Source organism: Brugia malayi, assembly GCF_000002995.4.
Source record: "Brugia malayi strain FR3 genome assembly, contig: Bm_v4_Chr2_contig_001, whole genome shotgun sequence".
Lineage (NCBI taxonomy): Eukaryota > Metazoa > Nematoda > Chromadorea > Rhabditida > Onchocercidae > Brugia > Brugia malayi.
The window spans coordinates 2,483,174-2,504,707 of record NW_025062476.1 but is presented as its reverse complement, the minus strand read 5'-3'; the positions used below and the strand labels follow the sequence as shown (position 1 = coordinate 2,504,707).

At 30.6% G+C, this 21,534-nt stretch overlaps 2 protein-coding genes and 1 non-coding gene across 3 annotated transcripts; 1 reads left to right on the top strand and 2 right to left on the bottom strand.

Annotated features, from left to right (window-relative positions):
- Window positions 1-416: 416 nt before the first annotated feature.
- On the bottom strand, window positions 417-11,069 carry Bm10348 (Tudor domain containing protein; the record flags this gene model as incomplete). Its single annotated transcript, XM_043078197.1, has 25 exons — window positions 417-521; window positions 834-934; window positions 1,166-1,307; window positions 1,469-1,620; window positions 1,900-2,092; window positions 2,377-2,640; window positions 2,790-2,969; window positions 3,369-3,590; window positions 3,972-4,116; window positions 4,203-4,357; window positions 5,121-5,274; window positions 5,697-5,890; window positions 6,164-6,262; window positions 7,090-7,227; window positions 7,807-8,103; window positions 8,198-8,262; window positions 8,365-8,553; window positions 8,685-8,813; window positions 9,012-9,071; window positions 9,325-9,453; window positions 9,852-10,041; window positions 10,184-10,250; window positions 10,377-10,512; window positions 10,591-10,743; window positions 10,958-11,069. The coding sequence occupies 25 exons, from the start codon at window positions 11,067-11,069 to the stop codon at window positions 417-419; spliced, it is 3,771 nt and encodes a 1,256-aa protein (XP_042934131.1).
- Window positions 11,070-12,499: 1,430 nt separating this feature from the next.
- Bm14613 lies at window positions 12,500-12,572 on the bottom strand. Its single transcript has one exon. It is a non-coding gene; the product is annotated as a tRNA-Thr (tRNA).
- Window positions 12,573-14,923: 2,351 nt separating this feature from the next.
- On the top strand, window positions 14,924-18,559 carry Bma-aat-6 (Amino acid permease family protein; the record flags this gene model as incomplete). Its single annotated transcript, XM_001894562.2, has 11 exons — window positions 14,924-15,019; window positions 15,118-15,248; window positions 15,357-15,529; window positions 15,667-15,798; window positions 15,945-16,089; window positions 16,335-16,458; window positions 16,690-16,793; window positions 17,006-17,102; window positions 17,462-17,662; window positions 18,109-18,256; window positions 18,390-18,559. The coding sequence occupies 11 exons, from the start codon at window positions 14,924-14,926 to the stop codon at window positions 18,557-18,559; spliced, it is 1,521 nt and encodes a 506-aa protein (XP_001894597.2).
- Between the last annotated feature and the right edge of the window lie 2,975 nt (window positions 18,560-21,534).

The window sequence follows — 21,534 nt, the reverse complement described above, 5'->3', positions numbered from 1 at the left end:
AATAATGAGTACTTTTGCTTAACTACAAATAAAGATAATATATTTGAAGGAATTTTTCTGTAGGAAAGGCTGGAACAGTGATTATATACATCTACAGAATTAATACAGTATTTGGTATGGAACAGGTGCAAAAAGAATTAAACACCATAAATGCTAACAAAGAAATTATTGTTGAGAATGTACACAGTTAAGAATGTTAAAAGTAATTTTATATCATAAATACAAGACGCGAAATATGCACATCGATTAACAAGTGACAGCTTTTTCACTAAGAAATAAATACAAATGTTGAATGGATAAAATTCTGTAAAATTTCCAGCTTAATGTATATTTTTCGTTTATTAAAGTAATTATAATTCAAACCAATATTAAAACTGTTGATAAAGTGTTAACAAATTTATATCATTCAATGTCCCTTAAAACCGTGCTAACAGTGAATTTAGAAAAGAAATAATTTCAGGTTCGATTGTTCTACCTTCTTCATGCATGCCGTCGAAAATACCATTTGACATTTCCGAAGGCTGAAAAATTGTTGCTTGCAATGCACACCTTTCAATTTGATAAAAAATTTCCAAAGGTATATAATATATCAGCCTATAGTTTTGTTACTTCTTTGACCTCAACTCGAATGGAAAAAATTTTGTAAAATGTCTAATTTAAAGCATTTTTCCTCGTTTATTGTTACTCAGTCGTGATTACCTGCTGAATTTAAGCATATAACAGCAAAGGAAAAGTATATGTAATGTTATTCAAATCTTGAAATACCTGACGCAATTTTTATGAACTGTACCTTTTAAGGTAATTTAGCATCAATCATGCTCAAAAAGTCAAACCTCAGGTGTCCAATTAGGATCCTCATTAGCAATCAAAATTTCCCCGCATTCAATTCGCTCCGCTTCATTAATTAGTAGTCTCGAATCTGCTGCTTTTTTGTCTAAAATTCCAGATTTTTAATTTAAAAAAAAAGCAATATGGTTTCCCTTTTCTTCATTCCATCAGCAGAGATGTCACAAAATGCGTCTAAATCGAATTAATTGGTTAATATTAATAATTTACACAAAATTTTGAGAATAATTTGACACCTTACTCTTACAGCTTATAATTGCTGCTATTTATAAATTTTTTTAATTATCTAATCAATAACCAGTAAATATTCGCTTCCTACCTTCATTTAAACTTCTCCCCGCTTCTTCAAAATTACTAGTAACAAGATCTGGTGATTCTTTTTCAACAATTGTTTCTTTGAGTTTCTCTAATAAAGTTGTGCCATCAGAGAATAAAATATCAGTTATTTGATAGCAATTATCCTGAAAATAATAGAAATATTTAAGAAATTATAGAAGTAACAATAATTTTTGAAATTTGAAAAAAAAAAAGCACTTGTCTCCAAATTTTCGAACAATATATGGAATGCATTGTGACTTACAACGTCTCAATATCAATCATTAAATGTGTTGTAAAAACGTACACCACTGTACTCAACAAGAATGACTTTAGCTGGTCCACTTGTTGCACTACTCATTATCATTTCTTTGGATTTCTTATCAAGCAAAATGTCAGTGAGCCTAAGCTGCACTGACAAACGATGGCATGTTCGTACCAAAAATCCGTCAGAATCACCTGTAATAGGACCCAATTCCTCATGTACGGAACTGTGTTCTACCAAAGACTTCATATGATATTCAAAGAGAGGCTTTTCATTAAATTTTGGAAACTTCTATTCAGTGCATTTTCGAAATACACTAGTAGCCAGCAAGCTCTATATAAAGCTTCAAGAACAATACCATGACACCGAATCAAAATAAAATGTCCGAGCTTTGTAGAAATAATGGAGTGAAGAACTTCAAATTAACAACAATTTAGTACAACAAAGACAAAGACTTTAAAAAAGCAACTCACATAATTTATCAGTGCCAGAAAATTGTATGGATGTTCTTTCAATAGAAATACCTTCATCAACCAATAAATACTTCGTCGACGTCTCATTATTCGTTGAGGAGATCAACATTGCACGTTTATTTTCGTTGTTCAAAGAAATTAAACCAGTAGCTGCATCACTTAGAAGAGGAACTGCTTCAATGTTAGCAAGTGCCTAAATTAAAAAGATTGGAAGCTTAAGTTATTTTAAATTTCAAAAACAGAGTATATTTTGGCATTTAAATATTGACAACATGAAGTGTTAGTAATGTACAATAGTGGTAAACTGAGAAAAAATGAATATGTTTGCAGAAAGAGCAATATCCCGAAAGTAACATACAAATTGGTTAGTAAAATAAGTTAACTAACATTAAATTAAGCTAAATATGAGACTCAAAAGGTTGAACAAAACTAGAGCATACGAACGGAAAGACCAAATCAATAATCTCCATAACATGCCTTCTTCATTTTATTATATTGTTCAACAAAAACATATGGCCGTGCACGAATGATCTGTCCATCGACTTCTGTGATGAACATTTCATATTCATGTTCTCCATCGGATAACAAATTCTTCACTGGATAGTCTCGCCAAATATTCTGCATTTCTGCATAACCCTTTGAAATCAACCAGCTTGCCAGTTCAACTTTATCATTTGCGTCATCAGTTTCACCATTTCCGATGTCACTTTCTTCATTCAGTTGATTTTTGAGTACCATGATCTGTTACTATCGGTTATTTTATTAGTTTTCAAAAACCTTTGAAATTTTCTTGTACGTGTCTCTCAGTCATGATTCTTTAAAAAACGATAGATTGACTGATATATACTGAAATATGTCCCAATGTACCTTCTGTTCTAGGCAAAACTAACCCTAATAGGATAAACTCCATCTACACTTGGACTACCAGCAACAGCTTCAAATGAAGCGGAAGGAGCTAACAAATTGTCGATGCATTTCTGTACTTCTTCAGACCACTCTGCCTTACAATTTAAAGGTCGTACACCATCAATTAGGCATCGGAAACCTTGTCGAGGAGTATAAATTATTTCCTAAAAAATAAAAAAAGAATTAAATGAATATTTGCATGAACATAGTAAATAAATCCAAAAATCACGTAAAACGTTTACTGTCTAATGATTTATAACACTAACCTCAAAATTCAAAGTAATCAAAACCACAAAATAAAAGTGTTCTATAAGAATATCAGACAGGTATAAAATTAAATACAGTTTTTTACGAATCCAATCCTCTATTTCATATTGAATACATCAAATAAATGTGGTTGAACAATATTATTCTTATATATATTGTTCGCTCATATTTCGATTAATAAAGCAGTGTTTACTGTAATTCGAATTTCACTTATACGTATATCAGATATACGTATATACATACACTTATACGTATATAGACAGAGAAAGAAAATTTAATGAAATAAACAAATTTACATCAGGTTGCTGATCCCTATCCAACTCGAATAATTCTTCTTTACTGCATATGCTTTCATTCCCATAATCAACATAATGCACACGATATACTGTATTACCATTGTCAATTTCAATGGCAATGATTTCTGCTCGATACGGTGATTCCTCGAAGTATGAAATAACAACATCACCAATTTGTGGTGCTTCCATTATTTTTTTGCTATCCACATATTCATTGTTTAACTGAAAATTCGAGAAGAAACTATTAAAAACTTATTTCATTTTTTCACAAGAGATGTTGCAGTTCAGTAGCACTATTTGGTTTTTTTTTTTTTTTTTGTTCCATATGATAATCTATACGAACTGCACAATGATGGCTGAAAAATCTACTGATGTGAACTGGTTCGTATTATCTATGTGCTAACCGTACCGTTTCCAGAATCCGTTTCTAAAAAAATCGATCACGAAATTATTTCTTTGCAATTGCTTAGCGAAAAATAAAAAATCCGAAAAAAAGGTGTTTTCCCCTCCTATATAATTAAGAAATTCGAAATCATAATATAGAATCTTAACCGTGTAAGATAACTTTAAATTTCCTAAACATTCACATAAGTTTTAACTCACCCGCTCAAGCTGTGAAAGGCTATCTGATAACTGAACAGTAAAGACAGGATGAACATGATCAAATTCGTCGGATCGAAGAATGTGCAATGTTTCATAAAGTGGAAACGACGGTCCAATGCCCCATTTGAATGGGACTGCGAAACCTCTGGAAATATTAAAAACACATTCAGTAACAACTTGAAATGCCAATAACTTATAGAAAATCAAAGAATTTCATTCTCAAATATGCACCTTGAGATCAGGATATCGGAAACGATGCGTCCATTACTGAGCATAATCGTTACTTCATAGATACCTTTGACTGACTGCTGTAAGAAACAAATGAGTAGCTTCTGGTCAGCGATTAATTCCGAGAATAATCTCCGAGCGTCTGGGTCGAATGTGTGCTTAAAAAGAAGCAAATTAGATTTATATAATATATATATATATATATTATAAAATTTCCAAAGGAAAGAAAACTGTAAGTAGTAACTCTCTCGAGAATCACACCAAATAAGAACTATTTTTGCAAAATCGTTCAAATTTCGCTTTCGTTTCTCGACATCCTGCCATCTCACTTCGTATAATTGTCAGTTTTATTGGAGATTCTCATAATGTTAGCTATAAAATTATTTTCATTTTATCCAGGTGAGATGCCAATCCATAAAGCTGCTGATAAATAGTAACTCTCTCGACAATCAGACCACATAAGAACTATTTTTGCAAAGTCGTTCAAATTCGTTCATCATTTCAGTCAATCAGTAATTTTTTCAGATAATAAAGAGCACTTTTTCCGATTACTTAAAGTTTCATAATAAAGAGCACTTTTTCCGATTACTTAAAGTTTCATCTAATAATTTCGAATTGCAAGAACATTTTCGGTGTGGAAGAATGGAAAAAAATAGGAAGAATTTATGAGAGGAAATAAAAAATTTTCTACAATATTTGAAAACCGAAAGCATTTATTAAAATAATGTTAAAAAGTGTAACTTCGTAATTTCGAGTTATTTGAATAAACGAATTATGAAACAGTTGCAATTATAATACTGGTTCTCCTCAGAATGTGACACATTTGAAAAAAAAAAAGTGTAATCTCACAATTACTACTAAACTTTCAGCAGTAAATTCCTGAAAAAAAACATGACTATTTCAATAAATGAACAAACTGACTTTATAAGCTACTGGCATAACACCATGCAACCGGCAATGGAATGCCATTCTTCTTGACGTATAGAACTGCTGGGGAAGGGAATTATTGATAACATAAAGCATAGATGCATCCATATATTCCACGTTACCATAATCAACGAACAGGATTTTTTTCCTTTAAAATAAATATTTTTTATCTATTTGTTTACAGCTTATTAAATGAGTAAAAGGAAAAAAGTAAAACTGCTTGATGAAAAAAAGATTGCTTCCAAATTCCACAGTAAGCTTATAAAAAACATATACTAAATTTCATTAGCGATTCAAAAACATATGCTGAATTTACGGAAAAAAAAAATTACATATACAGAAGGGCTAAATCACATTCAACGCCTCAGCATGTTGTGAAGTATGTAAGTGTTACAAATGTTTTTCTTCAGGCAGAAAAAAATGAAAAAAAATTAAATGATTGATCTTAACTATTGCTTTGTATTTACAAATACTTTCGTTAAGCAAAGGAACAAACTAGTTACTTATAATTCTAATTTTTTATGCATATTTGGATTTCTTATCAACTTCATATAAGACTTGAAAATATACTTATTATTTTCTTCGCCAATGATCTCTGCTCGATAATAATCTCCCATGAAGAGGGCTACACAAGCCTGAGAAATTTCGAAAGAAGATAGATTTGGAAGATTGACTGGCAGTTCTGTATCCGACAACATCAAATGCTCAATGTTATTCTTGTCACGGTTCAACTGCACAAAAAATGATAATGGGTCAGGTTCCTCCTAAACACACACATAAGTAAAAAAGAGTGTCGTAAAATTTCCTACCAAAACTTTGATTAAAATTGAAAACCAGTAAAAAATTAATGAGCCACGGTAATTATAATTGTAAGTTTTCTTGAGTTTGGGTCAAGCTACTTACTCCTTCTGCTTTGAAATAAAAAGCCAGATACAGATTTAAAAAATTAAAAAAAAAAAAAAAAAAAGTGATATGCACACAATGAATTCATAAAAATTCGAAAAATCTATGACTCATGAAAATATACAAAATCTCACCAAGTTATCTGAGAGAAGACCATCAACGGTATCACCGAATTTAATTTCATCAAGGTTTGATGGTTCGATACGATTGAGTACAACTGATGACAATTCTTTCTAAATAGGATTTTTTCAACAGATTTGAAAAAAAAAAAACAACGATAATGAAAGCACATACCCGTTGTTTACTTTGCCAGTTAAAAATCTTCAGGCATATTATTGAGTTACGGAAAAAACAATTATAAAGAGTGAGTCAATCAAGAGAAAAATAGATAAGAACTATTAAGTAAGAAGATGAATCACTCAAAGTGAAGAAAGTTTTCCTAAAGATAATATAAGCATTATAATCTTTCTCATGGACCGAATAACAAACAAAAAATAAGAATTTAGCACCACTGCTACTAAAATTTATGATGTTACCTCTCATGCTGTATCTTCCCGTTAAGGTAGAAACAAAGAGACTATTAAAGAATGAGAAGATCCACATTTCACAGTCTACGTCAAGGAATAAAGATCTCCATTAATCTCTAAAAAGTTTAGGATTTTGAATGCGAAAAATTTTTTCTTAAGATTTCAGCAACATACGCTGTTTTAGTTCCAAGTCACTCAATTTTCTATCCGATAGCACACCTATTACTGTTAGTCTCTTTATCTTTGTTCTAACTAAAAAATTGGGTAAAGACAAAAACGAAAGGAAAAAAAAAAATGAACAGTGCAAAAAGGAGATTAACAATAATATTAACCATAATGAAATTATAGAGAAGTAGGAAAAATGATCCATTAAATCTTAGCTAACTTGATCATAATCCATGGAAAAAAATCGTTTCCAACGTAAAAAAAAACAGACCAAACATATATCTAAACCAAAATGAACGTCCTCTCAAATTGAAAAACAATGTGTAGAAGTGGTTGCAATGCTTTAACAGTAATTTGAATTGAATTACCTTATTGTTTGAAAGATCTTTATTAGCTATAGTTTTAGCACCATCGGCTTCTTCAGCACCAACTTTCAAATCAAATGACACTGCAACCTCAGATGCATTTGTCGGCGAAATTTCAGAAGATTCAGCCGATTCGGTATACTGAAATCTTTAATTAATTGGGATCTCAAATACCTGAGACCAATACACTGAATTAGAAATTATTAGAACAGAAAAAAAGATGAAAAAGCATTAATGATTCACTTCTAATTTTCATAGCGACTATTAAACTTTGAGATTTACATGAAGAACCGCTGTAAAGTGTGTTCATCAAGACCCTCTGAACTCTTTGGTCCACTAGGATGGTACTCATCCTTAAGCTGATACAGCAAATATATCAGTTGAACTCTTCTATAATATCATTCTATCTCACTTAATTCTTCGCTGATGGTCGGTCACTCGGCTTCCTAATCTTCTTACACAGCTTAACTCCATTTGCCAGACTTATAAAACAATATCTGCTTCTCACTTTCTTGCTACTTCGCTTCATAAAGAAACGTCGTAAGGAAACATAAGACGTGTAAAAGTAAAAATAACCTTGAAAAATAAAAAACCTTATAGCCTAATCATACCTAAAAATATTAAAGAATGCATGTAAATCCCAGCTTCTATGCACAATAAAAAAAAAAAAAAAAAGATTAAAAGTAGAAAAACTAAAGAATGTATGCATATGTATCTCACAGAATCTGCACTTTTGCAGTTCCCAGCATCGATAAAAACATCGTGTCCTGAATTGACCGTAGCATTTTTTGATATTTCGATTTGATCCCCATTATTGACAAGTTTGCAACTAGCATTATTTACTTCCCATGCACCTTCATTCACAGACCAGTTCTGCATATTTTTCTTTGTATGGACCTTTTTTTTGAAATCATCATTTAAAAAGCACTCCAGTTCATTTTTTGCCACATTTGTATCAGATGCCATTACCCAATCACCCGACTTCCAACCGCTTTCGTCAGCAGAGGTATCATCAATCTACAAATGAATTTTTTTTTTTTGTTAACAAATAAAAATTCGAAAAATATGACATAAGCTGATATGGTAGGAAAAAATATATGGAATAACAAACATTAATATTACGGTCCAAAAAAGGACGAGGCGAATGATTTCTTCTTTCTGATATATGACGGCTTCCTGTAAGTTTTGTTAAAAGTTATACGAAGATTTTAGTGTCTTATCTACCCAGAGTTAAAAATTTTAAACTTGTAATATTAGCTTACTAAAAAGCAACCTTACCTCTCGATTCAGCAAATCCTGAACGAAAGCTAGTATCACCATTACGTCCTTTAGTTCTGCTACTGCTGGAACGAGAAGATCCAGTATAATTACTACTACGCATGAATCTTTCATTATCTCTTTCATCTTTAGCAAAACCACTTCTACGATAAGTCGAATACTGACCAGCTTCTCCGTAATTACGATATGCTGCAGAGATACCATTAAATCCCCAAAAAGTACTTTCATAAAGCTTTCATAAAAAAAAAAATTTCATAAAGCATAACATAACATAATTCTCTGCAATTAATCCACAATTAATGTGACTATGATGAACTTACTTCTATCACCTGTTCTAGCAGCATTCTCACCGCTGTAGTCGTTAAAATTGGGGCCGCTGTTACTGCGAAAATTGTTTGAAAAATTTCCTGCTTTACAATTACTCTCGTAAGCTCTCTTCCAGTTTTTATCTTCAAATCTTCTGTTATGATTACTTTCAATAGCTATGCCTTCCAAAAACTTATCAATATTAGCAAAATTATAAATAAAATTGTTTCGTGAATCTTTTTTGAATAATTCTTGAATATTATTCCTATTAATGAGTAAAATTTGGAAATCCACATGTAACTGTGAGAAAATTTAAGCTCAATCAAAGAATGACGACTTACTTTGGCATGTATACTCCACCGACTCGTTCTTAGCACTCCAAAAACTGTCAGTATTAACCGCTATAAATTTTTTGTAATTTAAATTCGAAAATGAAAAAGTGGAAGAAAATCACCCTAATGTCAAAATAAAGAGCAATCCGTCAGAAAATAACAAAATAGAACTTTTAACGCTGGGACGATGAACTTTATTCAAAAATTCTGTATTTAAACTGTGTGACTTAAGTAATACCAATTCAGCCAAAAAACTATTTCCAGATGAATGATACAAAAATCTAAAAAAAAACAAACAATATTAATTGATAAAAAAACCGACGTTTTGGGATAGGCAGCGTTGGCGCTGGTCTTTCACCGAGTATTACTTCCGTGAGGTTAACAATTCTGTTTTTCTCATCTTTCACAAACAATTTTGCAACAAATGATTCTCCATTCCCGCTTACACTATCTAAAAAGATGAGTTGGTAATAACACTTTAGACTATGGTAATGGTAAGTTTTATTGTAGGGATATAAGCAGGAAGATTAAGAAGGAATACTTTATAATTCAGGCTCGAAATAAATGACAAAGACATTAAAATTTTGTAAAATGCAAGAGTAAATTCCATAATCTTTCCACTTTTATACAAATATTCAAATAAAAATCAACTGAATTTATAAGCATAAACTCTTATAAAACTAAACAGCTTTTATGTTAGTTCGACCTACTAAGGGTCTATTTGTCAACTCATAATCTTAGTAGCTATAACATAATGTTTGTTAGGATCAGTACTTTTTATTCTACAATCATGTTTTAGAGTTCTATAAGATTTTATGGATTGGAGTTTTTGAAAAGAAAAAGACGTACTTATCTGTGCATCAGCAGTCTGATCAGTGAGCAAATTTTTGATCTGTTCCAGAGTAAGTCGAGGTCTCGTTACATCTTCGATGATCAGTTGTACAGCCTGTGGAGGAATTGATAATAAATATGCATCTTCCAATACAAAAGCGTCGTTGATGTCGATAGATGCCATATTCCCGTAATCAATGTAAAAAACCTCAAAAATAGAAATGAAAGGATTTGAAATTAGCCTACAAACTAGTGGTGCGCAATAATGACACTATTATTACTTGAAACAAATAAATGCAATAACTGTTCTTTCAATGTTATATGATACAAAGAGACAACGAAAAACTTACAAGCACAGAATCAATGCCTGCTTTAGAGCAAACAGAGGCTCGATAGTAGGAACGATCAGGTGAATATCTGGAAATATCTCTTCTGATTTATATCATTAAGAAGATATATGAAGAACATGTTAAAAGCAAAAACTATTCACATGAAATGAAATATTTCAGAAACTCATTTTTTATGCAAAACAAAAAGATTTACAGTGCTGCTATAACGGTACCACATTCTGGATTGCACAACGGCTTGTGTTTTTGTTTTGCAAGATTTCTAACTGCTTCATTTATTTTTATTATTGTTCGTGCATTATTCTCCAGCTGCACAAATAGTCTATTGGAATCTAAAATGAAGAATCAACATTTAAGCAATCGATCAACTCAAAATGACTAAAAATAATTGGTCAAATATAAAAATCAACCAGCAACATATGAGATACGAGCTCGAACATATTCTTCAGCAACTGCTGGTAATAGCAAAGGTGGTAAATTAGACATCTGGATCCGTGTAGCTAACGCCATCCGAGTAGGTTTATGAAGTAAACCGAAGTCATCCACATCCTTTGATATATCTTCTTCAAATAAAACATTATGACATCCAAAACTTTGTCTTTAAATAAAAATGCAAAAGTAATTAAGCATTTCCATTATTGAACTCAGACAATTACAATAAATTATGTTTGTAGGCGATAAATTACTAGTAAGCGTAATATTATTACAACGTTAAGCTCCCAATACCTTTCAGTTTCAGTGACCAATCTAATCCATAAAACAAAATTAATAACTTACTAAGAAGACATTTATAGAAGAATCCTTTCTGAACATATCCTTGCACTGTCGAAACTGGCACTATGTCACGATCACTACGTGTAATCCACTTGTCGCCATTTGTTTTATACATTCTGAAACAAACAAACAAACAAATGTGTTTATTCGATAAATAATAAAGGTTCTAACTGAATGAAACGGTTTATAAATAATAATAAAAAGACAATATTGACGGTGTAAAGAGATAATTGAATAATTGATTTTTTATTCAGTTAGAACCTTTACGCTATCTGCGAGAGCTGTAGATAACAAAGACATAAGCACTGAAAATAGAATCAACAAAACACGGCCTTTAAGTATTAACCAAACGTTTCATATTTCCATTAATTACTTTCCCATACGGATGCTTTTTGCTTTCTCAATCAGCAATCTTTTTTTAACTAAACATAATAAAGCAAAATTTCGTGAAAGAAATTAATTAAACATTAATAATTAGAGATTAAAATTTAAAAGTTACATGAATTTAAAAAAAAAAAAAAAACTTTTTTAAATTAATTTGAGATTAAAATTTACAGTTTATATGAATTTTAAAAGATTTTTCCCTTTTTTACAGCACAAAATCATAACAAATTAAACAAATGTTAATCTAGATATGCACAGAAAGAACGATAGTATCATACTTGTTGCAAAAGATAAATTTTGATTGGGAAAGTTCAATTTTTTTTTAAAAAAAAGATGAGAGTAAAATATTATATTATTGAGTGATAAGAGATATTACATATGAATTATAGGGTAATATAAACTTAATAATACAATGGATTTAAGCTAGCAAAATATTTTAGAACGAATAAGACAATCGAACATTGTTAACTGAGAATAAGAGCAGAACAGATTATCGTCTCCCACAAATCTATGAATGAATGAATGCTAAACAGAAAAGCTACACAATGACAGAACGTAGTTCATTGTTTGTTTGTTATAATTCACGGCCATCTCTGTGTCCAGCAATTTCCACTTTTTGGATTGAAACAATTGTTGTACAGAAGTGCACACACTGCCATTCAATTCAGTTCATTTCCTTTTGATCGTTTCTTTTCATATACGATTCTGTGATAATCAAATATTCATTAAAAGTTGCTTGTAAAGTATTATCACAAGAACTCATCTCTTAAATTTAAATTTAGGAATTAACGTTAAACTACCATTAGATACGTACGATCTGGTGGTTAAGTGAGGAATGAACACGAGAGGTTATCAAATATTCTAGAGTCATAATGCAGTTTTCAGAAGAAATCAAATCAAAACATTTCGATAGATACTCAAATATCACGTTTATTGTATGTGTTTTACGTTTCTGCACTTGGATGATCGTCGGCTAGAGATACCGAAATGAAAAGGTGGCGTTGAAGAACACGTGTTCGTAATGTATGCGTGATCGCACGTGACTGGTATGTTAGCAGCAAAGAGCAACAAAGAGAATAGCTCGCACGAAAACGTGGGCTAAAATTGCACCTGTTGTTCACTATACACAATGGTAATGAACAGTACAACGTAACAAGCGTATGCCGAATGCAGGAATCGGACCTGCGACCTTCTGTTTACAAGACAGACGCTCTAACCACTGAGCTAATCCGGCCACGTGACAACTTTTGACCTTTCCTCATTAAAATAATTTTTAAAAAATTTCATCTTTTGACAGAAATGTATTATTTTCACTCGCATCACGTAATGCTATCATTTCATTCATTCGTTGTGATATAAAATTCATTATCACTTTTTGATAATTATGTTAATTTTGATTTTGTTATAAAATTGAAATGATTGAAAAATCAGTGATCGAAATGATTTGAGGGGCGGAAATGAGTTTTTATCAACTTAATGTAACTTTATGAGGGGCGATTCTGTCGCTTCTGCACAATTTGAAGTTTAAAGTAAGTATCGAAGAGTTGATTGAATTTATTTCTGTGAATGCATTCAGTGATATCCGAATTATTGCAACAATTGCTGGAAAAAAAAAAAAAAAAACTTATTTTTTCTACCAAAGTAAATCATAAAAATTTGAATTTGATTTAGCAACATATTTTAGCACTAATAATTATTTGCTACAATTGTTAGCTCAAATGAACTACTCTCGATGGAATGATATTTAGGTCAACTTGTCATATTTCTGTTATAATTGCTTTTTATTCTTTCAAAAAGAAACATTTGTATTCGAAGTATAAATAGTATATAGTAAATTAAAAAAAAAAAGAGATTACATTACCTTCTGATTTATTAGATAACTGTTAGATTTATATTATGTAAATATGAAAAATCGAAGTGGAATTGCTATGAATGACTAAAGTTTTGATATTATAATGACAATTTTATATTCTAATTATAATGTGTTAAGTTAATGATATTTCTAGAAGTAATAGGATGCAGTAAAGTAATCAAATTATCATCAATTTCGAACTAAGAATAAAATTGAATTGAAAGATCGAATCCTACTCATTCCAATGTTTATTCATCATTTCTACTGGATCAACCATTGAAAATTTGCATATTTTTTTTTTTCTGTTCGTTTCATTACTTGCACTTCTGTTCAACTTTATTTCTAATCAGTGTTAGGAATGTTGTATTTCGACTTGTCAATCGTTTGAATGTCAAAAAAGATTCAGAAACGAATTAATTGATTTAAATAACTTTTTGTCGTCTTACTTTTCTGGAAGGGTTTTTTATTTCTTCAGGGAAAGTGTTAAAATAACTAATTAAGGATGCTGCTTGATTGATTCAAGAATTCGAGAATCATTTATTCATTTCAAAATCAGGATATCAGTAAAAACATCTCAAAATGTAACCTTGACTTGAAATATTAGAGATATTAGCATAGGAAAATCTCAAAGCAAGGTAAATCCAAAATAAAACAATCTAACACTTCTTGCTAAAGCGATAAATAAAATGTTCTTGTGGGCATTATCAGTGTCGGAATCTCAACTGATTGTCATATCAATATAATAAGGAATCCTACTCCCTATAATAACCGAAGGTACACGCAGTACACGTTTTTACGTCAATGTGAGTTCACAAAATAGTGTGAGTTTACTCAATGAAAAATACACTGATCATTGCAGTTTGTAAGATTATTAAGTAATTTAGCAATGATGATGTCAGATGTGTCATAAGTGAATGAATGAACCTCTCTCATAGCTCAGGAAAGTTCATGAAGAGGTCACTGCTAATATCATATGCTAAACCGGAAACTATCACATATTGTGTCACATTGAAATATCACAACTATACCCTCCCCCCTTTCAACTTATTTCGTTGCAAATGCCATCTAATTCATTCCAATCAATCATAGCAATAAACAGAAAAAACTTTATTTGCTTCTGATCATTGAACGATTAAAAACTTTTGGTAGCAATTATGTCACTAATGGGATTATTTTTTTATCAATTTGAAGGCCAATTTCAAAATTATTGGAGTAATCAGAGGTGATAAAACCTTATACAAATAATAATTTGACATTCCTTGTCATAATTACTTCAACGCAACGCAAAGCTAGCTTCTCTCTTCAAATTTTTAGTTTTTATTGTCATTTTCGGAAACAAATTTTTTTTTGTTTTCATAGAACACATTTAGCAATATATGAAAATGAAAAATGAAACTAAACTAATTCAATTTCTTATCATATCTTTACAGGTAGTCTGTTATGGTATAATTTCAATTATCATTTTAAGAAAGGTTAAGAAAAAAGAAATCAGAGTAATAAAAATGACTTAATATAATTTTTTCTCTTAAATAAAAAATTAAAAAAATCCTTTGAATAATCACTTTCTGATGAAATTTTGACACATAATTTATTCAAGTAGCTATAAGATTGGCATTTAAAAGCATTTTTAGCAATATTGTCATAGCTAAAACTGATATTCTGTGTAATAAATGGAGAAAAAAAAAGTGATCCAAGTGATAGGAAAGAATTCAAATATTACGAATTCAAGTAAAATGGGTTTATGTGGTGCAATTAGCTATATTATTGGTAATATTGTTGGTGCTGGTCTTTTCATTACACCTACATCGGTGCTACAGCAAGTTGATTCGGTAAATTCGTCTTTTTCTTTTTTTTTAAAAACAGTTATTAACCGAATTATTCATGATGGTGTGATAATGACTATGTAAAAAATTGAACTAAAATTTAGGTGGGCTTATCACTGATTATTTGGTCTGTTGCCGCATTGATATCATTGCTTGGAGCATTTTGTTATGTGGAATTAGGTACAAGCATACGTAGATCAGGAGCTGATTTCGCTTATCTTTGCTATGTGAAGTGGTGAGTGAGTAAAAAAAAAAATTGTGCAATTCATAAAATATAGTTTTATTTAAATAATTCATAGCAATAATAATTATCAACTGATATGATAACCATTATCATTTGTAGGTATCCGATAGCATTTGCATTCATGTGTGTTGGTTGTTTTGTCATTTTTCCAGCAACACTTGCAATTCAAGCTGAGACATTTAGTGAATATTTGATCAAATGTTTCCGTTTACAAATATTCGAAGATACCAAAAAATTTTACTTAAAAAAACTTATTGGTTTTTCATTACTGTGTAAGTTATATTATTTTATCTATTTGAACTTTTCTGAACAGAAAATACGTCATTTACGAGCTACTCTTAAGATTTTTTCCTTTTTTGAAGTTAAAATGTATTAATCAGTATATTTGTCTTTTTTAAATTTATTTCAGGGCTTTTGATGATGCTCAATTTTTTCTCTTTGAAAATATTTGTATCACGTTTTCAAATTGTTGCATCATTTGCAAAAATAATTACAACAGCTATTGTAATTTGCACTGGGTTTTACTTTATCATTTTTAAAGGTATACTAATTACGTGAGAGCTGAGCGATCTAAAATAATTCAGTATTAAGAAAACATCGAGAAATGCGTTTAGGAATTGAATAATAACATAATTTTTAAATTTATAAAGAATTGATGACTAATTTTGCTACTCTATTATTCTTTAGGTGAAACTCAAAACTTGCAAAATATAATGGATGGAACGCAAGTTAGGCTTGGTCATATAATAGCAGCTTTGTTTGCTGGTTTATTTTCCTACGATGGTTGGGATGTTTTGAATTTTGGCACCGAAGAAATTGAAAAACCGAAAAGGTACATTTTTTTAGAGTACTGAAGTAGTAGGAAATATAGGGTGAATATTTCAATGCATAAATCTGTACAATTATTTTCATCAGTAAAGTAGGATAATAAATGTGTAACATTAATGTACTTCAAGTTTTAATTAGTATATGTTTTCTTCCTATGCTGTATAAGGAATAAGTTATCTTCATAATTTCATTTCATATCATTCAAAATAAATTTATTGTCAACTGTGACAGGAAATACACTGTTTCCAGAACAATGCCTTTGGCGATTATAGTTGGAATGTCATTAGTAGCATTCATTTTCCTTGCAACAAATATTTCGTTTTTCGCGATGCTTGATATAGATCAAATGAAATCATCTGTTGCTGTGGCTGATGTTAACTTTTTTATCTAATTATTAATATTATTAGTCATTATTACTTAACAGTTGGGAGGGAAAGCTGTTACAAGTTCCTAATTTAGTTTTTTTTTGATGGAATTAGGCAAATTTATCTTCTTTGGAACCGATTTTTTTGTGAAACATTTGCGATGTGATCTTTCTGAATAATGTATTCCTAGACTAAGATCAGATTTCTGAGAACTAATAGATTTCAGAATTGTGTTTTAGACATTTGCGGCAGCAAAACTAGACAAATTCTATTCTGTAATACCCTTTCTGATATGCATTTTATTGATCGGCTCCATGAATACTTCACTTTTTTGCGCTAGCAGGTTTGTCACATGTAAATACTTCTTTTATTCCTAACCTTTAACCATAGTTATATCTGAAAAAAAAAAAAAAGCACTTATCATAACAGTTTGCACATAATTTCGGTAAAAATGAAGAAAAGTTGTAGTGCTGCATAAACATCGTGATTTAATTGATGTTAGAAAAGCTCTTACACTTGTGTAGCAAACATATAAATTAATTCATTGATTTCTAGATATTTGTATGTTGCTGCACGACAAGGTCATTTACCTACTTTCCTAAGTTGTTCCAATACAGAACATAACAGTCCTCGAGTGGCTATATTTATTTCTGTAAGTTGACACTTTGAGTTTAAAATAAGTTTAATGAACCTTCTTTCATTTTGAAACTGTATGTTTTTATTCATATGTAAATCACCAAAATTATCAACCTTAGTATTGTTTTATACTGATTATCCTTTTTTAGAAAAAAAATTTTCTTTCTTTTTTATGGAATGGTCTCTTCAAAAACGAAATCCTATTATAATAGTTCAAGTTTTCACAAGATTTGATAGCCAACATTATGAATTGTAAATTCCTGGAATACTATAACGACAAATGAAAAGTCAGATTTGATTAAACATTGAAGGGATGAAAAGATTAGTGAAAGGTTAAATTGTTTTACACATCCACTATACATGACCATATTTCAGGTTACACTTTCCTTTCTACTTTCATTTACTGGTAATCTGTCGCAGCTCATTAATTGCGTATCATTCTGCCAATGGCTTCAGCGTATTTTCACAATGCTAGCTCTACTATGGATTCGTTTCCACCATAAATCAATTCATCGGGATGCTATTCAGAATCCAATTATTATGCCTATCATCTTCATGATTATTTGTGCAACCTTGGTTGATTTTTATATAAATTCCAAAATGGAAAGTCACTTTTGAAGATCAGAATGGGAATTAGATGAGAGAAATGTAATTGATTGTAAGAAATTATTACAGTAACATGACACTTAGTTGCAAATGAAGTAGACTGATGAGCAAAAAATTAGTAAACTATCACTGAAATGTTCAAGCAACGTCTTACTGTTATTATTATACGTTAGTAGAAATAATTTCGAGATCATCCGTTCTACTAATACCTTTTTACACATTATAGATCTGTTACTTATATCAGCCTGATCTTCTCTCAGTCAAAAATTTCAACATCTTTCTGAAACTATATTCACTTGTTTTGATACAACCTAACCCTTTATCATTGTAAGGCATTAAATTAGATTTGAAGTGAATTTAGAAATGTTGATTATGTTGCTTGTCAGTTGACAATTTATAACAACAATGATTTTCAGGTGACGACAACAGTAATTACTGATACCCATATCTGCAGTATTGGTGGGTCAGTTGCACTAGGTGGCCTTGTCTTCTACTTCTTGTTTTTCTACACTCACTTACCATCAGCTGTTGAAGGATTCAAGACGTTTGGTTGCAATGCAAATAGTAAGTTTACCTGCCATAGCCTAGTCGCAATTGCAAAGATATCGAAACAACTTTGTACTGAATCGTTTTTCACCGCTTTAGAATGCGAGAATTAAAATTCTCGTATTTAAAGTTCAATCAAATATTTTTTCAGATAAGATCACTATTTACACACAAATAGTGTTCAATGTAATGCCTCCTGAATTTAGTGAAGAAATTACCAGAACTTGCCAAGTAAATTTATCGCCTACTCCCGAAGCGAGTGGTAATACTGACTCCATTACTAATTTTGAGGGCGGAAACAACGCAGTCCAAGTTTTCTGAAAAAGAAGTAAATCAGTTATCATCGGTAGCAATAACGGAGTAAAGGATATCGGATGAATGAATAGTAGAATTTAAAACCTAAATTTTAAAAATTAAATCAACAACAATTAAACAAATAATAATTGCATGAAACCCACACCATGTATTACCCTGCTTATCCGAAAATTAATCCATAACTTTGCTCTCAAAATTATTTTAAAAGATTTATATAAGGTTTATTATTATTATTAATTCCTGAGATTTTCAAGTCTTTCCCTAAATTAACTGTTCATGAATACAATGTGTTCAATGATTTTGTCTTTCTGCTGTTCACCCAAACATCTACAGTGTGACACTTATAAATAATCTGTCCAATGTCGTCTGTGAATAAAAATGAGAAACTTAACTGGAAGAACAATACTCGTTAAGAGTACTATTTTCTACATAATTGGATCACTATTATTTAAAGTGATATTTTCAAAATAATTAAATTCTTATTCGTCTGCTCATTTCAAAATAGTGAACTCCCTCCATTAATTTCAGATGAAAATGATCAAGTTTGATTGGGATTAATTCAATTAATTGCGGAGTTCAATTTAAAAATGAATCAAAAATTTGCAAAATATGAATACCATAAAAATGTTATCTCTAACAGCAAGAAATGTTTTTACTATTGCGGATAAGCGATTCACTGAACTGAGTCCAATACAAAAAACCGAAAGCAGCACAATGTATTGCGCAAATAATGGCAAACAGAAATATATTCATACATCTACAAAATGTGTTTTCGCTTTATCCGTAATTCTGTGAAAAAAAGTAAATATCAGGAAAAAAAGAAAATGTTTTAACGAATCATTCACAGAGAACAATTTACTTGAAAAACTTTTCTTGGAAATGAAAGGGAAATAAATTAACATAACTGTAAATAAGCAATGGAGAAACAGTAAAAATAAAGACTCGAATTTCTTCATTACAAATATTTGCTAATAGCGCTTGAACTAAGTTGAGGTTGGGATTGAATAATTATGGAAATTATATAAAAACAATGTAAACTGATGAATATGATTTTCCCGTGAGAAATAAAATAAAATGACTATGTTAGATGAAACATCGAGCTACTGTAGGATGAAATTCCTGCAACAACATCTAGTTTCCAAAGCTATGCTATAACATATTGAAATTATAATAATGATACAAATGCTTTTCTTAATGACACCGAAGCATGTTATCGTTAAAAATGTCAGCATAAACAGAAATTAATGTAAGATTGACAGTACCACAAGCGACTGGTGTGAACTTTTACAAGACAGATAAGAGATTTTAGAAATAATGATAAAAAAAAGTCAAAACTGAAAAGAAATACAACAAACATAGAATGAGATTTTAATAAGGTGAAGAGCTGACACAATATGCCTTATAACCTGAACGAACAAAATTTTAGGATGCAAAAAAAAAAAAGAGAAATGCTTTAAAATGTTAATTTTCACTCAAACGAGTTCCGTTTACTGAGGAAACTTCTCTCCTTAAATAATGAAACTTATTTGCTACTGCTTTGAATCGAACGCACAACTTGTGAAATGAACATGTTGCTTGGTAATACTTCAAGCAATATCCATCACCGTTACTATGCAAGAAGCTTCAAATTAAAAATCAGAGGGTGCGTGCAAGCTATCTCAAATGAAATAAATTACTCAAGCACTGAAATACATATTAATTCTCTTTTGTGTAGTACTAAGGTTAAACTATTTAAAAAGCAAGGAGTTCATATCAGACAGCCAATATAAAAATCATCAGTTGAGGAAATAAGTTATACAGGATTCAAGGAATGCTTATTACTAAGAAATTCTGCTTGAGGTCTGCACTGCTAACAATTTGAAAATCTACTTTTCCCCTAGAAAACAATTTAAAATCAAAACAAACAAAAACAGGAACTGCGCAAAAGAAATGAAGGACAGAAGTAAAGCTCGTTTTAAATCAGCATCTTTCTAAAATATTCAAATGAAAAACGAAATTGGTTTCGCATAATATATAAACAGAAAAAGAGTACATATATACCAAAGATGGAATGAGAAAGTTTTAATTTTTAAAATTGAATGCTCCAACACCTGCAAGCAAGAATTAAGAAATAGCTTTAAGCGTGCCTGCAGGTATATTGAAAGACTTTCCAATCATAAATGTCGGAAGTAATGTATGACGGGAGAAAAAAAGTAAGTGTTGTAACTATGTAAATGGGAATGAGCTCTAGACATTTCGGATATTATTGAGAATATGAAAGTTGGGACGACTCAGATTTGAGTCTGAAAATTTTCAAATAACAGCAACTTCAGATATTTTTTCATCGACCCGAATAGAATGAACCCTGACCTTCCTCCTGAAAGGTAGATTGTAATTAGCAAAAAACAAAGAAATAAAGACATCCTACTATTCCTGCTTTTCATAAAATGTCGAATTAATGTGTTCTTAAATAAAGAGAGAACAAAAAAATCGGAAACTCAGAAATCACGCAAAAAAAACAAACCCTATAATAACACATGCTTAGAGGATATTATTACTCACGGTAAAATGAATGGATAGCAGATAAAATGGTGATTTAAAAAAAAACAAATGATGAAAGGACTTGTTTACTAATTAAGGGATAGACTGAATTATTTCAAAGAGATCGTTACAGCGTTTAGTTGAGATTCTGGCAGCACAATAACTTACAAGCAACATTATTTAGAATACATGTTAAAGTGGAAGAAAGGAAGGATCTCACTATGTTGTGCTTTCGATTTAGAATATCAAAAATGAGGATACAAAAGTCCAGCTCAAATATATTGAGTTATATAAAGAAAAATATTCTAATATATTACTCTCTTCCTCCTCTCACACTCATTTAGTTACTTCTCTCTGAATGACTGGAGTGTTAGGTCCTTGAAAAACCCGAACGATGAGGTTCAAAAATATTAATTTGAATATATGATAGAATACACAAACTGATACAGATTATTAATTAA